This window comes from Carcharodon carcharias (genome assembly GCF_017639515.1).
Source record: "Carcharodon carcharias isolate sCarCar2 chromosome 37 unlocalized genomic scaffold, sCarCar2.pri SUPER_37_unloc_2, whole genome shotgun sequence".
Taxonomy (NCBI): Eukaryota; Metazoa; Chordata; class Chondrichthyes; order Lamniformes; family Lamnidae; genus Carcharodon; species Carcharodon carcharias.
In genome coordinates, this window is record NW_024470767.1 from 1,586,602 (window position 1) to 1,603,013 (window position 16,412).

Genomic DNA, 16,412 nt, shown 5'->3' on the forward strand with positions numbered 1-16,412 from the left:
GGTTAGAGAGATAGGGAGGGGTGTAGGGGCTGGAGGAGGTTACAGAGATAGGGAGGGTTGTAAGGGCTGGAGGAGGTTACAGAGATAAGGAGGGTTGTAGGGGCTGGACGAGGTTACAGAGTTGGGAGGGTTGTAGGGACTGGAGGAGGTTAGAGAGATAGGGAGGGGAGTAGGGGCTGGAGGAGGTTACAGAGATAGGGAGGGTTGTAGGGGCTGGAGGAGGTTACAGAGATAAGGAGGGTTGTAGGGACTGGAGGAGGTTACAGAGATAGGGAGGGTTGTAGGGGCTGGAGGAGGTTAGAGAGATAGTGAGGGGTGTAGGGACTAGAGGAGGTTACAGAGATAAGGAGGGTTGTAGGGACTGGAGGAGGTTACAGAGATAAGGAGGGTTGTAGGGACTGGAGGAGGTTACAGAGATAGGGAGCATGGGGCAAGGAGACCCAGAGAGAACTTAAAATGAGAAATTTGAACACAAGGATGAGAATTTTAAAATGCGTGTGTTGCTGGACTGGGAGCCAGTGTGGGTCAGTAAGCACAGGGTTGATGGGTGTACAGGGCTCGGTGTGAGGAGGAAGGTGAGCTAGCTAGCTGGCTCTCTGTGTTTTATAAGGAGGGGATGGTTGCGCAGTGCGTTGCATGCACCTTGTCTTTAGCTAAGACCAAGTCCTGTAAAGCCGTGTCTGGTTGTTAACACAAGCTGAAAGCTCAGTTCAACTCTCGTCTTGGGAGAACGCAGCTCCCAAGGGTCAGTTTGAGGGGCCACCAACACATTACAGACACACACGGTGAAACCCAGTGTATTAGACACAGGGAAATCCATTCACAAATCAACCACACTGGGGTTGATGAAGTTGCTGTTTAATTATCCAACAATAATAGGTGTAGTGAGCATATCATTCTGTAACTTTACATAAACCAAACATTTCACAACAAGATACAGAAAAAACAGAGATGGGGAATAAAACATATGTACAGCAGGGTCCAGAAGTAGGGCAAATATTTCAGTTCCAAATTCCTTCATCAGCAATCTCTTCTTTAAATAGGGGAGTTTCCATGATTTAAGGTTCATCGTGATGAGGGGGCTCACAATCAAACATTTCGACACATCCTCCAATTCGAAACACACCAGAAACCCAAAGCCCAGGGACAGAGACAATGGCAGAACTTTGAAACCTGGACCCTTAATCCAGATGTGCATTCCCCAAAGTACTGAGGGAATGCTGCACTGTCGGAGGGTCAGTGCTGAGGGAGCGCCGCACTGTCAGAGGGTCAGTGCTGGGGGAGCGCCGCACTGTCGGAGGGTCAGTACTGAGGGAGAGCCCCACTGTCGGAGGGTCAGTACTGAGGGAGAGCCGCAGTGTCAGAGGGTCAGTGCTGAGGGAGTGCCGCACTGTCGGAGGGTCAGTACTGAGGGAGCGCCGCGCTGTCGGAGGGTCAGTACTGAGGGAGAGCTGCAGTGTCAGAGGGTCAGTGCTGAGGGAGCGCTGCATTGTCAGAGGGTCAGTGCTGGGGGTGCGCCGCACTGTCGGAGGGTCAGTACTGAGGGAGAGCTGCAGTGTCAGAGGGTCAGTACTGAGGGAGAGCCGCACTGTCAGAGGGTCAGTGCTGAGGGAGCGCCGCACTGTCGGAGGGTCAGTGCTGAGGGAGCGCCGCACTGTCGGAGGGTCAGTGCTGAGGGAGCGCTGCACCGTCGGAGGGTCAGTACTGAGGGATCACCGCACTGTCGGGGGGTCAGTACTGAGAGAGTGCCGCACTGTCAAAGCGTCAGTGCTAAGGGAGCACCGCACTGTCGGGAGGTCAGTACTGAGAGAGTGCCGCACTGTCGGAGGGTCAGTGCTGAGGGAGCGCCGCACTGTCGGAGGGTCAGTGCTGAGGGAGAGCCGCACTGTCGGAAGGTCAGTGCTGAGGGAGCGCTGCACTGTCGGAGGGTCAGTACTGAGGGAGTGCCGCACTGTCGGAGGGTCAGTGCTGAGGGAGCACCACACTGTCGGAGGGTCATTTGTGAGTGACTGTGGGCGGGTGTTGGGGGAGTGGGGAGGGGTGTGGGGAGAGAGGGGATCAGAGAATTTCCAGGATCCATGGATATTCCCAAGTATCCCAATCCTAGTTTCCACATACCCCCTCACCTACCACAGGTGGAAATCGATGCAGGTAGAGAGAGTAATCATCCCCCAGTTAAAGGGGCAGGTACAGGGAGTAATCATCCCCCAGTTAAAGGGGCAGGTACAGGGAGTAATCATCCCCCAGTTAAAGGGGCAGGTACAGGGAGTAATCATCCCCCAGTTAAAGGGGCAGGTACAGGGAGTAATCATCCCCCAGTTAAAGGGGCAGGTACAGGGAGTAATCATCCCCCAGTTAAAGGGGCAGGTACAGGGAGTAATCATTCCCCAGTTAAAGGGGCAGGTACAGGGAGTAATCATCCCCCAGTTAAAGGGGCAGGTACAGGGAGTAATCATCCCCCAGTTAAAGGGGCAGGTACAGGGAGTAATCATCCCCCAGTTAAAGGGGCAGGTACAGGGAGTAATCATCCCCCAGTTAAAGGGGCAGGTACAGGGAGTAATCAGCCCTCAGTTAAAGGGGCAGGTACAGGGAGTAATCAGCCCTCAGTTAAAGGGGCAGGTACAGGGAGTAATCAGCCCCCAGTTAAAGGGGCAGGTACAGGGAGTAATCATCCCCCAGTTAAAGGGGCAGGTACAGGGAGTAATCATCCCCCAGTTAAAGGGGCAGGTACAGGGAGTAATCATCCCCCAGTTAAAGGGGCAGGTACAGGGAGTAATCGGCCCTCAGCCACTTCCTGACTGGTTTGTTAATGCGGCCAATCATGGGCAGCCTCTGGCCATATTTGCATGCTAGGCTGGGACCGTGGTACAGTGGGAAGCTGGTCTGGAAAAGACGACCTTTCCCCCTCCTTCCCATCTGTCTCCCGGCGATCAGGAAGGCAGAGGGTCCAGCGCGGGCAGAGAGCCGTGACCTCTGGAAGACGTCCCTGACCCCGAGAGCCCCCTGCTGGTGGTGGAGACCCCGCTCGTGGGGCAGGCGAGCGGTGGATTTGGGTTTGGGTGTCACGCTGGGCCTCTGCAGCGTGGGCTGAGGTGGCTGATCGGCCATGGGACTGCCTTCCTGGACTGGGCTGACCGCCAAGCTCATGGTCAGCTGCGGCATCTTCCGGCCCTGGTCTGCCCCATTGAGCCCCCCCCTCTGGGCCTTCGGGTCTGTCGGCGGCACAGCCGATTGGCTGGAAAACTCCTTGCCGGCGGGGTGCACAGCGGCCACAAGGATCCCACAGCCCGTCCCAAACCGAATGGCCAGGCTGTCTCCAAAGAAGGAGTAAAGCTCGTGGTACATCTGTGGCGGAGAGGTGACCGGGTACGGGTGGTCCAGTCCGGGGATCCCACCCGTCTGGAGGAGGTGGCTGGTGATGCCAAAACCGAACTCGGTGTGAGGCTCCCGGACCGGACTCCCACCCGGCGAACTCGGCACACTCGAATTCTCGGCTGTCAACTCCACCGACACCTTGGTTTTCAACAACTTCTCCACGGCTGCCTGCGAAAAAGAGAGAGATGGTGGGGAGGAGTCAGAGAGAGGGAGAGCGCGGGGGGAGAGCGCCGGGGAGAGAGGGCGCCGGGGAGAGAGAGAGCGCAGGGGAGGGAGAGAGCGCGTGGGGGAGAGAGAGAGCGCGGGGGAGAGAGAGAGCGCGGGGGAGAGAGAGAGCGCGGGGGAGAGAGAGAGCGCGTGGGGGAGAGAGAGAGCGCGGGGGAGAGAGAGAGCGCGGGGGAGAGAGAGAGCGCGGGGGAGAGAGAGAGCGCGGGGGAGAGAGAGAGCGCGGGGGAGAGAGAGAGCGCGGGGGAGAGAGAGAGCGCGGGGGAGAGAGAGAGCGCGGGGGAGAGAGAGAGCGCGGGGGAGAGAGAGCGCGGGGGAGAGAGAGAGCGCGGGGGAGAGAGAGAGCGCGGGGGAGAGAGAGAGCGCGGGGGAGAGAGAGAGCGCGGGGGAGAGAGAGAGCACGGGGGAGGGAGAGAGCACGGGGGAGGGAGAGGAGGGGAGGGACAGGGAGAGGGATGGGGAGAGAGCACGAGGGAAACGGGGAGGGGGATGGGGAGGGGGATGGGGAGTTTACTGGGCTAACCCCACGCTGCCCACTGGAATGTATTGGTCACTCTTGGAGCTGAAGCTGACACTCACCAGAATGGCACCGTACACCTTGTGCCCATCAGCTTTGACCTGTGCATTCGATACAGAATTATCATCAAGGACAGCCTGAAGGTTTGTCCAATAGGTATGGAGGTGAGGATAAAGGACACGTTCCACTGCCTGCCAACATAAGAAAGGTGATTGACACAGACGGACAGAAAGCACTCGCTGTTTGTCAGGAATATATCACAGAGACTTCACAAGCCACCGCTTCGTAAAGGGAGACTGGCGCTGGGCAGAATGTTCCGGCCAGACACCATCCTGGCACAGGCAAAATAACTGACAAGCACTGGCCCCTGGAAACCGGCAGTGACCCCAAACCTCCCAAATCCACACACACATTCCAAATGCAGGTTACATCTCGAGGATAGTCTTCTGCTCGCCACAGTATCTCATTCAGAACAAGAATGTGGAGCTCCTGCTGATCAGATACAAGACCCTCATCTCTGGCTTCTAATTCACTCTGTACTGCGGACCTTCAATATCCCAAAATCCTGCAACTGTTTGACGGGGACAGTGTAGAGTGAGCTTTACTCTGTATCTAACCCCGTGCTGTACCTGTCCTGGGAGTGTTTGATGGGGACAGTATAGAGGGAGATTTACTCTGTATCTAACCCCGTGCTGTACCTGTCCTGGGAGTGTTTGATGGGGACAGTATAGAGGGAGATTTACTCTGTGTCTAACCCCGTGCTGTCCCTGTCCTGGGAGTGTTTGATGGGGACAGTGTAGAGGGAACTTTACTCTGTATCTAACCCCGTGCTGTACCTGTCCTGGGAGTGTTTGATGGGGACAGTGTAGAGGGAACTTTACTCTGTATCTAACCCCGGGCTGTACCTGTCCTGGGAGTGTTTGATGGGGACAGTGTAGAGGGAGCTTTACTCTGTATCTAACCCCGTGCTGTACCTGTCCTGGGTGTGTTTGATGGGGACAGTGTAGAGGGAGATTTACTCTGTATCTAACCCCGTGCTGTACCTGTCCTGGGAGTGTTTGATGGGGACAGTGTAGAGGGAGATTTACTCTGTATCTAACCCCGGGCTGTACCTGTCCTGGGAGAGTTTGATGGGGACAGTGTAGAGGGAGATTTACTCTGTATCTAACCCCGTGCTGTACCTGTCCTGGGAGTGTTTGATGGGGACAGTGTAGAGGGAACTTTACTCTGTATCTAACCCCGTGCTGTACCTGTCCTGGGAATGTTTGATGGGGACAGTGTAGAGCGAGCTTTACTCTGTATCTAACCCCGTGCTGTACCTGTCCTGGGAGTGTTTGATGGGACCTCCTCACCTTCCAGCCGAGTGCGTGCAGTCCCACCAATGCTCCATAGTGTGAGCAGAGAGGTCGAACTGGATCAATCAGCACCTTCTGTAGCGTCAGCAGGATCTGGTGGTAGAGTCCGCTCACTAAATCTCCATGCCACCTGTCAGCAAAGAACACAGCGACTCTTCAAACAACTCTTCACAGTCCCGGTCTCTGTATCCCACACTCGGAGTTACCGTGCACAGTCCCGGTCTCCGTATCCCACACTCGGAGTTACCGCGCACAGTCCCGGTCTCCCTATCCCACACTCGGAGTTACCGTGCACAGTCCCGGTCTCTCTGTCCCACCCTCGGAGTTACCGCGCACAGTCCCGGTCTCTCTATCCCACTCTCGGAGTTACCGCGCACAGTCCCGGTCTCTCTATCCCACACTCGGAGTTACCATGCACAGTCCCGGTCTCCGTATCCCACACTCGGAGTTACCGTGCACAGTCCCGGTCTCCGTATCCAACACTCGGGAGTTACCGCGCACAGTCCCGGTCTCCGTATCCCACACTCGGAGTTACCGTGCACAGTCCCGGTCTCCATTTTATTAAAAGGATATTGAGCCACTGGAGAACGTGTAAGGAAGATTGACAAGGACGATCCCAGAAACCGCAAGGTTAGAAGGATCAGGAAAGATTGAATAGGCCGGGGCTCTTTCCTCTAGAAAAGTGAAGTCCGAGGGTGTGACCTGATTGAGCTCTTTAAAATGATGGAGGGGGTTTCGATAGGGTCGATGTAGAGAAGATGTTTCCCCTTGTGGGTGTGTGGGTGGGAGAGACCAGAACTAGAGGCCATCGATGTAAGATATTGACTTTGATAGAGTGAATGAGGAGAAAGTGTTCCCAGTGTCAGGAAGGTCGGTAACCAGAGGGACACAGATCGAAGAGAATCGGTAATAGAGCCAGAGGGGGAGATGAGGAGAATGTTTTTTTTGACACAGCGAGTTGTTGTGATCTGGAAGGCGCTGCCTGAAAGGGCGGTGGAAGCAGATTCAATAGGAACTTTCAAAAGGGGGGAATTGGATAAATACTCGAAAAGGAGAAATTTGCAGGACTGTGAGGGAGAGAGCGGCGGGGAGGGGGACTGATTGGATAGATCTTTCACAAAGTCTGGCACAGTCTCGATGGGCTGAAGACCTCTTCCGGTGCTGTGCGAGTCTGTGATACGTTAGTCCTGTACACCTAGAGAACAGGCTGGAAGAACAGGAGAGGCTACATCTGAAAGGAGGTGTAAGGTCAGCAGTTGTCTTACCAGAGGATGTGACTGAGCAGTAACGCTGCATAGTCTCGGAGGGTCCAGTGATCATTCAGCGGGTTGATAGAGGCTGCGAGAGGCTCCAGAATACAGTACATGACACTGGAGACCAGGCTCTTGATGTAGGTCCCCAGATAGAGATAGGGATTACGGATTAAACTCTTCACAATGTGCAGCAGCCGGTTCAGCTGCTCCAAGTCATGACTCACCGACTTAACCTGTCCAACCAGAGAGAGAGAGAGAGGGGGGGAGGTCTCCGTGAGTATTGTGAGTGGGTCCCATCGCGAGGGAGCGACTCCCTGTTTCTCCCTCCCTTCAGTGAGGCGCCGTGGCCCCACGCAGTTACTGGGTCAGACTGGGGGGGGTGAATAAAATCAGGGTACGGGGTCAGTGCTGGTTATCAGTGACAGGCCTGGACTCGCTATCCTGAGATTGAGAGCTCGAACCCCACCAGGGCAGCTGGAGACTCTGAGTTTGGTTTTAAAAGGTTAAAAAAGCTGGGGTCAGTAAAAGTGAATGTGAAGCTGCTGAGCTGTCTAAAAACCCAATCGCTTCACTGAAGGAAACCCACTGTCCTGCCTCAGTCCGGGTCTGTGTGTGACTCCCGTCCCAGTTCGCCAAGACTGACTCCTAACTGGTGTGTCCGAACAAAGCACTCGGCTGTATCAAAGCAGGCGTGGGCACGTAGCCTCACCATCGGGTAACCAGGGGCTCAGTAATAAACACCAGCCTCGCCAGCAACGCTATCCCCAGAAGCGATATCCCTGGGGTTTGCCGAACGATTTCAATCTCCGATATCAGCAGCTGGGACAACACCACGGGCAGGGCTGAGGGGAGTTAAGCAGGACACCAGGCAGGTACCTCCCTCCCTCCCACACCAACCCCTCTGCAGTCCTGGATGTTCACACTTAAATATCAGCCAGGACCAACACGCCGGAGACAGACCGGACAAGCGCCCCCCCAACCAAGGCGGCACACCCCACAGCAATACCGAAGGAGCGCCGCACTGTCGGAGGGTCAGTGCTGAGGGAGCGCCGCACTGTCGGAGGGTCAGTGCTGAGGGAGCGCCGCACTGTCGGAGGGTCAGTGCTGAGGGAGCGCTGCACTGTCGGAGGGTCAGTGCTGAGGGAGCGCCACACTGTCGGAGGGTCAGTGCTGAGGGAGCGCCGCACTGTCGGAGGGTCAGTGCTGAGGGAGCGCTGCACTGTCGGAGGGTCAGTACTGAGGGAGTGCACACTGTCGGAGGGTCAGTACTGAGGGAGTGCTGCACTGTCGGAGGGTCAGTGCTGAGGGAGCGCCGCACTGTTGGAAGGTCAGTGCTGAGGGAGCGCCGCGCTGTCGGAGGGTCAGTGCTGAGGGAGTGCCGCACTGTCAGAGGGTCAGTGCTGAGGGAGCGCTGCACTGTCGGAGGGTCAGTACTGAGGGAGTGCTGCACTGTCGGAGGGTCAGTACTGTGGGAGTGTACAACCTACCCCACTGACCACGTAGACAAAGTAGGGGAGCAGAGCCGCGATCTTCGAGTTCGACTGAAGGTCCTGTAGAGCCGCCTGTAATCAAAGGGATCAGACTGTGAGTAAAATCCAACTCAGACAATACAGTCTGAAAATCGTCATCACAATACGAGAGAGTCTGCAAAACGCCACAGATACAGCACGGGGTTAGATACAGAGTAAAGCTCCCTCTACACCGTCCCCATCAAACTCTCCCAGGACAGGTACAGCATGGGGTTAGATACAGAGTAAAGCTCCCTCTACACTGTCCCCATCAAACACTCCCAGGACAGGTACAGCACGGGGTTAGATACAGAGTAAATCTCCCTCTACACTGTCCCCATCAAACACTCCCAGGACAGGTACAGCACGGGGTTAGATACAGAGTAAATCTCCCTCTACACTGTCCCCATCAAACACTCACAGGACAGGTACAGCACAGGGTCAGTATTAATAGTTTGACTGATTCACTGAATGTCTCCCCTCGTCCCTGATCTCTTACCTTCATCAGCCGATGATCGTCACCTAGCACTGCTCTGGTAATCTGCTGGTAATACTTCAGGAGCTCATCGGAGAGGCTGGAGACTGCTGCAGGGACTGACGGGATTAAAGACAAACAGCAGCATCAGCAAGCACAGAATCTCACAGCCCTGACGAAGCCATTCAGCCCATTGTGCCAGTGCTGGCCCTTTGAAAGATCTTTCCAATTAGTCCCCACTCCCTCCCCTCCCCTCTCTCTCCCTCACATTCCTGCAAATTTCTCCTTTTCGAGTATTTATCCAATTCCCCCTTTTGAAAGTTCGTATTGAATCTGCTTCCACCGCCCTTTCAGGCAGCGCCTTCCAGATCACAACAACTCGCTGTGTGAAAAAAAACATTCTCCTCATCTCCCCCTCTGGCTCTATTACCGATTCTCCTCAATCTGTGACCCTCCTGCCAGTCTCTGGGTAACTGGTTTCTCTGGGTGCAGGGCTCTCTACTCCCCGGGTAAGGTGAGAATGACATTCCTGACTATCCGAATGAAGAGGAAGTGAGGTTTGTGAGGGATACTCACCCACTCCCTGAGGCTCCTGATTTCCCCGGCTGTCTACATAGGACACCTGAACTGGAGAAGCAAAGACAGGGAGAAAGAATTAGAGATCGCATATGCCAAGAGGTGAAAGATTCACCCCGCCTCCCTCATCCCTGGCCACTCCTCTCCCCTCCACAACCTCCAACCCAGCCTCCCTACCTCGAACCACGGTTTCACCGCAGCCCTTGGGGATGTTGGTGGCGAGGGCCAGATCCACCAGGTTCACTTCACGATCCTCCACCACAAACAGCTCCCCCTCCTTAACGGAGCGGAACGGAAGTATATCTGAGGCACCGTAACCACACACGGGCTGCAAGCAGCAACAGGAACAGGATAGTTAGCAGCAGCTTCTAGAGGAACACTGATTTTCAGACACAAAGCCTACCAGTCCGCAGAGTGAGCTTCAACTGACTATTCTACCACAGCGGGCATCAGAGCAGCACCCGAGCATTGTGCCAGTGAGATGGCAGCTGTGACTCCATGGCAGTACGCTCACCCATCAGTCACCAGGAGCTCCCATTCCTCAAACTGATGATCTAGTGCAGTACTGCAGGAGCGCCGCACTGTCGGAGGGTCAGTGCTGAGGGAGAGCCGCACTGTCGGAGGGGCAGTGCTGAGGGAGCGCCGCACTGTCGGAGGGTCAGTGCTGAGGGAGCGCCGCACTGTCGGAGGGTCAGTGCTGAGGGAGCGCTGCACTGTCGGAGGGTCAGTGCTGAGGGAGTGCCGCACTGTCGGAGGGTCAGTGCTGAGGGAGCGCCGCACTGTCGGAGGGTCAGTGCTGAGGGAGAGCCGCACTGTCGGAGGGGCAGTGCTGAGGGAGCGCCGCACTGTCGGAGGGTCAGTGCTGAGGGAGCGCCGCACTGTCAGAGGGTCAGTACTGAGGGAGCGCCGCACTGTCGGAGGGTCAGTACTGCAGGAGTGCCGCACTGTCAGAGGGTCAGTACTGAGGGAGTGCCGCACTGTCGGAGGGTCAGTGCTGAGGGAGTGCCGCACTGTCGGAGGGTCAGTGCTGAGGGAGTGCCGCACTATCGGAGGGTCAGTGCAGAGGGAGCGCCGCACTGTCGGAGGGTCAGTGCTGAGGGAGCGCCGCACTGTCGGAGGGTCAGTGCTGAGGGAGCGCCGCACTGTCGGAGGGTCAGTGCTGAGGGAGCGCCGCACTGTCGGAGGGTCAGTGCTGAGGGAGTGCCGCACTGTCGGAGGGTCAGTGCTGAGGGAGCGCCGCACTGTCGGAGGGTCAGTGCTGAGGGAGCGCCGCACTGTCAGAGGGTCAGTACTGAGGGAGCGCCGCACTGTTGGAGGGTCAGTACTGAGGGAGCGCCGCACTGTTGGAGTGTTAGTGCTGAGGGAGCGCCTGATTCCTTCTGGTGACATTGGCCTCAGTGCCCCTACGCTCCCCTTCCCCAAACTTTTCCTCCAAACCTACCTCCACGTTCGCCCAGCGCAGTGCCCGGTTGAAATCCTCCACAGTCAGACGTCTGCGATTGGCATGTTTCATGAACTGGGCACCGTTCTGAAAGAGGCAACTGGAGGTGAGAAGGTGGTTACACCGTGAGCTGGTGACTGCTACTTTCAGGGGTGGTGCGATTCCCACTGTCACCACTTATCGATGAATCTCTTTCACCGATGGTTAATGAATCCTCTCTCTTACCTGGGTCGTTTCTCTCAGTCGGTAACACACGTCCTGGGCCAGCAGAGCACTGACCTCATCCCCCAGCTCCAGACCCACGCTCTCAGCCATCAGCTTCACTGATTCCTTACTGATCTCTGCATATTTACGCTCCTCTCGTTCAGACATGGCTGGAGACTCAGGGCAACACTAGTTATCAACAGTTCATGGACTATTGCTCTCACACTCCACTAACTAGCAGTCACAGCCCTGCTAACTACTAACACATCTCTTGCTGCTCAGTAACTAGACCTTGACTAATCAGATCCCATATCAAGCCGGTCTTAAATAGTCAAGTGCTTCAGCAGGTTCTTGCTAACTAGTAATAACTGACTCTTCACTAACTACTAACAACTTAACCCTTCACTAACTACTAATAACCAATCCTTCAGTAATTGGTTATCAATCCTTTACTATCTAGTAATGATCAGCATTTCATTGTTTACCAACTGACTGGTTAACCCCTCTTAACTAGTGATAACCAACCATTCATCAACTGGCTACCTCTTCTTCCTTAACTAGTAACAACCCTAACCCTCTGCACTGACTGGTTAGCCCCTCACTAACTAGCGATAACCTCTCACTAACCAGTTACCAGCTCCTCTCCCGCTCCTCGATTGGAGGTGAATGAAACTCCTTCCGGGTCTGATCACTGACCAATCAGCGCCTTCCTGGTGGTGGGCGGGGCTCCGCCTGGCGCTCCGATTGGGCGAGGCGGCTGTCAGTCGCCTCCAGTCACGTGACCCTCCCGCCGGGGCGCGGAGGGTTTTAAAAGGGCAGCGCCCTCAGGACCGGGTGGGCCCCACCTCTGGGTGTGAAATAGGGGGGAGGTCCTCCCAGTGACAACAGGAAGATAGTTTCACCGTATTCATTTTGGGGGCACCTCTCCCATGCCCAAATATTGGGGATTTTAGTCCCAAATCTGGATCATCCTCCAACTCCACTCATTCTCAACTGGGGAAGTGGTGATGGGGGAATTGGTAACAAGATGGTGGGGGTGGGGGTGGGGGTGGGGGTGGGGGTGGGGGCGGGGGCGGGTCATAACTTATCCACACGCCCATTGAATTACGCAACAACACAGCACAGGAGGAGGCCATTTGGCTCTTTGGATGGGTTCAATCACTCCCCCTGCTATAACCCCATAAAATATCCCCATTTTCCAGAGTTTATCCAGTCCCCTGGGCCTGTCCAGGCAGAAACCATTGGACCATGCCAGCAAAAAGTGACAAAAATATTGGAGACATGCAGAAGTCTAGTTTTAAGATGACCTGCATTTATATAGCACCGACAACAGGCCACAGGGCTTCCCAGGGCTGCAGGTCAGGCAGAAATATCGTCGGTGCCAATGGAGATATTGGGATGGGCGTTCAACTGTTGGCCAATGAAATAGGTTTAAAGGACAGGCTAAACGAGGATCAGAGGGAGATGGAGAGATGGCCAAGTTCAGAATCTAGCCTGGATAGATGACCTCTCCCCTTGCCAAAGATTGGTCTCCCTGTATCTATACTCAGCTCCAACATTTCTTACCCTCGCCCTGGGATCGGACTCATTAAAAGGAGAGTTTTGATAGAAGGTACAGGACATTCAGCCCTGAATGCCTGTGCTGATCCCTACATAACATTCCTTCCAGATCTTATTGATCCCACTGAACCACAGATAAGTTACAGTACAGAAAGAGGCCATTTAGCCCATCGTGTCTGTGCCGGCCAGAAAAAGAAGCAAAAGGGACTAGCCGCTCATTTTAATCCCACTTTCCAGCCCCTGGTCCGTGGCCTTGCAGGTTCCAGCGCTTCAGGTACAGATCCAGGTACCTTTTAAATATTGAGCGTTTCAGCCTTAATCAATCAACCAATTTAGGCCGTGAATTCCAGACCCCCACCACACTCTGGGTGAAAATGTTTTCCCTCATGTCCCCTCTAATCCTTCTACCAATCACCTTCAATCTGTGCCCCCTGGTAACTGACCCCTCAGCCAGGGGGAACAAGTCTTTCCTGTCTACCCTCTCTAGGCCCCTCATAATTTTGTACATCTCAATTCAGTCACCCCTCAGCCTCCCCTGTTCTAAAGAAAAGGACCCCAGTCCTTCCAATCTCTCATTGCTGCAACCTTCAAGCCCTGGCAACATTCTTGTAAATCTCCTCTGCTCTCTCTCCAGAGCAATGATGTCCTTCCTGTAATGTGACCAGAACTGTATACACAACTCCATATTAACCAGCATTTAATACAGTTCCATCATTACACCCCTGCTGTTGTATTCAATACCTCGTCCAATAAAGGGAAGAATTCATATGCTTCCTTTACCACCTTATCCACCTGTCCTGCCACCTTCAGGACCTGTGGACATGCACTCAGAGGTCTCTCACTTCCTCTCAATATCCTCCTGTTTATTGAGTATCCCCTTGCTGGATCCTTGCTAGATTCCAGATCTTATTGATCCCTTCTTCCAGTCCCTGCTGCTTCAACAACTCCCTGCAGCCAAACATCCCACGGTTATAGCTCAGTTCAAGACCCTGTCTTCTTGGTTCTTGCAGTGAGAACCCTTGATCTCCACTCGCATGTTCCCCATTCAGCCAACACGGGAAATAATCTCCCAACCCCCTTCCCCCCCACCCCCAACCTTCCTCTCCGTCCTTCCCCGTCCCCCATCCCCTGCCCTTCCCCCCCATCCCCTGCCCTTCCCCCCCATCCCCTCCCCTTTCCCCTCCCCTACCCTTCCCCTCCATCCCTGCCCTTTCCCCTCCCCTACCCCTCCCCAAAGTGACACAGAGAAAACCAGCATCAGAAACTTCACAATGAGTCGATGTTTGGATGAATTTCAGTTTATTTATTCATTTTAGTGGAAATATCCAAATCATAGAAACAGATTCGAGGTTAAAGAGAAAAGCTTCTGTCTCTTAACAATAAATACAATTCTCTTTTTAAATTAATCATTAGAATATAAATGTAAAAACACACACACACACACACACACAGTAGAATGATTAACATTCTGTAAATCACAGCCTATAGTTCAATATCCAGCAGATTCTCGGGTGAATTAATTTAGGGAATGAGGGTTCCTCTCCCTACACGCTCAGGGTGTGCACCTACTATTGGGGAAACCATCTGTCGTAGCCCCTTTGGCTGGGGGGGGGGGGGGGGGGGGGGGGGGGGGGGGGGGGGGGGGGGGGGGGGGGGGGGGGGGGGAGAGTCCCAATGCTTCGTCCCAATTATTCAACACAGTTTATGAACTCCTGGGACCTCAGTAACCAGCGCCTGGATATATTGGCTGGGTTTAGGGTGGGATTAAGACAGTTTAAGTTGTGGGTTGACCCAAAGATCACTGGCTTCCTTCTGTTGCGCAGCAGAGATGGGAGCAGGGGTTAGTTTTGAAGAGAATTACAAATGTTTTAGCCCCCAGCTCGCCTTGCCAGCCGGGACTGGTTGCCAGTGGCAAACAGACATCAGTAAAAACTCTGAACAGCAACATTCCAATAATCCTTGATGCGGATTGCTATTAAACCAAGCCACTTGGAAGTCCGGTTACACCGGAAGCAATGTTCAGTTTTACCCTCTCTCCACCTATGATTTGTGGAGATGCAAGGGGTGCGGAGGTGAGTGGGAGGAGGGGGGAAGGGGGGGGGAGGGGGCTAAAGAGGGAAAGAGCTCAGCCTTGTGCTGAAATTTAATGGTCTAGTGTTTACAAACAAGAATAAAAAAAAAGGTTGCTACTGGTTACTGCTTGAGGGAGACTGAGAGATAATAACTCTTGAGAGAGGCTGGGGAGGTGGTAAAGCTGAAAATGTCCAAACTGGGACTAATAGAGTTTTGTTGAGTAAGGGGATTAAGAGTTAAGGAACTAAGGTGGGCAGATGGAGTTCAGGTACAGGCCAAACCTGAACCTAGTGTGAATAGCAGAACAGGCTTGAGTGGCTGCTGACATCCTCCAGTTCCTACAAGGCATTCCAGTAACTGTCACGATGAGGGGACAAATGATCTTAGATTTTAAAAAAATAGATACTGAGTAAACCAAAAGTGGTGAATGGGTCATCGAGCATCCAGCCCACTTATTAACACATTGAACCGTTTCTCTCCCAGCTCCTTCAGAGAGAAGTCAGGGGGTGCCACAGAGCACATTACGAACAAACTCTGTTAAATCAGAGCAATTGAAACTTGCTTTCCAAGACTCTCAAGTACTTCATTTTAAAAATACAAAAAAAAAATCACAAACTCCCAGATAAATTACAGGGGGAATTTATTTTCCCTACTTTTTTTTTCAATAAACACTCAAAACACTGGCCCAAGAATCTTAATCAACCTCCCAACCCTCAGACACAGACACTGCAGAATTGTGTTTATTATCTTTAACATAGTAGGAACAAACTGCATAAAGTTTTGTTCTAAATGACTGCTCCAGTGTTTAAAAGTCCAGCACAAACTCTGTCTGTCTGTAGGTGCCGCTAGTGGTTCAGATTGGAGGCAACAGGAAATGGAACGCATAAATTTTGAACAGGAAAGATTCCAAACACAAACTGATTTATCATTGAAAAGCCACAACAGTCAGTCTGTCCAAGGCTTCCACTCACTCTCCCCTCCCCACCCCATCCTGCAGCTTCTACAGGCAGCCTGGGAGACTTTAATCAAGCTGGTTGTATTTACCCACAGAGGGCAGCAATGGGCTGAGAATGAGTCAACATTCATCGTGTGAACCCACTCAAAAAACTGGACAGAGACTGAGAAAGCTGCTCTCACTCAGAGACACGGTTACCCAGGGGGAGGCGCAACTGAGCCCCCTGACAGTCAGCAGCCTAAGAGAGGTTGGAGGGGGGTGGGGTGGGGTGCACACTGTGGGGTTATGGGGTAGACAGGGGAAGGGGTTTGTCTGTGAGGTGGGGGTGGAAGGGACAGCAAGTGCCCTTCACAGGAAACCCTGCAGAGTGACAGCCCCGAGTGCACAGGGGAGGATACAGGAGACGGTGTGTGTGTGTGTGGGGGGTGGGTTCACTGGGTTAATGGGGGAAATGACCAGGAGAAAGGGATGGAGGAGGGGGGGGGGTTATAGTGTACAAGAGTCCAGCTCATGCATAATATTTAATAATCAGAGTAAATGAAAAGGCCCCAGGCACTGGGGGCTTTCCTGCCCCAGTGAGTGTTTGGCAACAGTTCTCGGACAGCTCAGACCAACCGGTTGGTGACAGCTTTTCCAATCCCTGGGAGTGGCGGGGGAGGGGAGGGTAGGATTCACAGCTCAATAGCAACCTCACCCCCCCCTCCACAAACCCTCACACTCCCTTCACCAATCCAAAGTGAGGTAACCCCCCCGCCCCGGGTGCAGCCATTAAAGGTGCAGGCTCCCGCCCACATCCATCAGCTGAGGGAACCATGATGACCCAGTTAGAGAGGCCAACCCAGGTCCCATCAGACCCCCCCACCAACACACACACACACACGTACCCCCCCCCAAC

At 54.0% G+C, this 16,412-nt stretch overlaps 1 protein-coding gene across 2 annotated transcripts; it reads right to left on the reverse strand.

Annotated features, from left to right (window-relative positions):
* Window positions 1-1,934: 1,934 nt before the first annotated feature.
* taf6l (TAF6-like RNA polymerase II, p300/CBP-associated factor (PCAF)-associated factor) lies at window positions 1,935-11,596 on the reverse strand. 2 transcript variants are annotated; one of them, XM_041181984.1, is made up of 10 exons: window positions 10,951-11,596; window positions 10,726-10,812; window positions 9,462-9,612; window positions 9,285-9,335; window positions 8,733-8,827; window positions 8,213-8,287; window positions 6,738-6,958; window positions 5,470-5,602; window positions 4,180-4,308; window positions 1,935-3,543 (listed from the first exon to the last, which is right to left on the reverse strand). In XM_041181984.1, the coding sequence occupies exons 1-10, from the start codon at window positions 11,095-11,097 to the stop codon at window positions 2,752-2,754; spliced, it is 1,881 nt and encodes a 626-aa protein (XP_041037918.1). In that variant the 5' UTR covers window positions 11,098-11,596; the 3' UTR covers window positions 1,935-2,751. The 2 variants fall into 2 exon arrangements, with proteins under 2 accessions (XP_041037918.1, XP_041037917.1); XM_041181983.1 differs by having other exon boundaries at window positions 5,437-5,602.
* Between the last annotated feature and the right edge of the window lie 4,816 nt (window positions 11,597-16,412).

Bases quoted from the DNA above. Each gene is read 5' to 3' on its own strand.
- taf6l (XM_041181983.1), bottom strand. From the start codon at position 11,097: ATGTCTGAACGAGAGGAGCGTAAATATGCAGAGATCAGTAAGGAATCA. The intron at 10,813-10,950 runs GTAAGAGAGAGG...TGCCTCTTTCAG, and splicing joins GACTGAGAGAAACGACCCAG to AACGGTGCCCAGTTCATGAA. The intron at 8,828-9,284 runs GTGAGTATCCCT...TAATCCCGTCAG, and splicing joins TCAGGAGCCTCAGGGAGTGG to TCCCTGCAGCAGTCTCCAGC.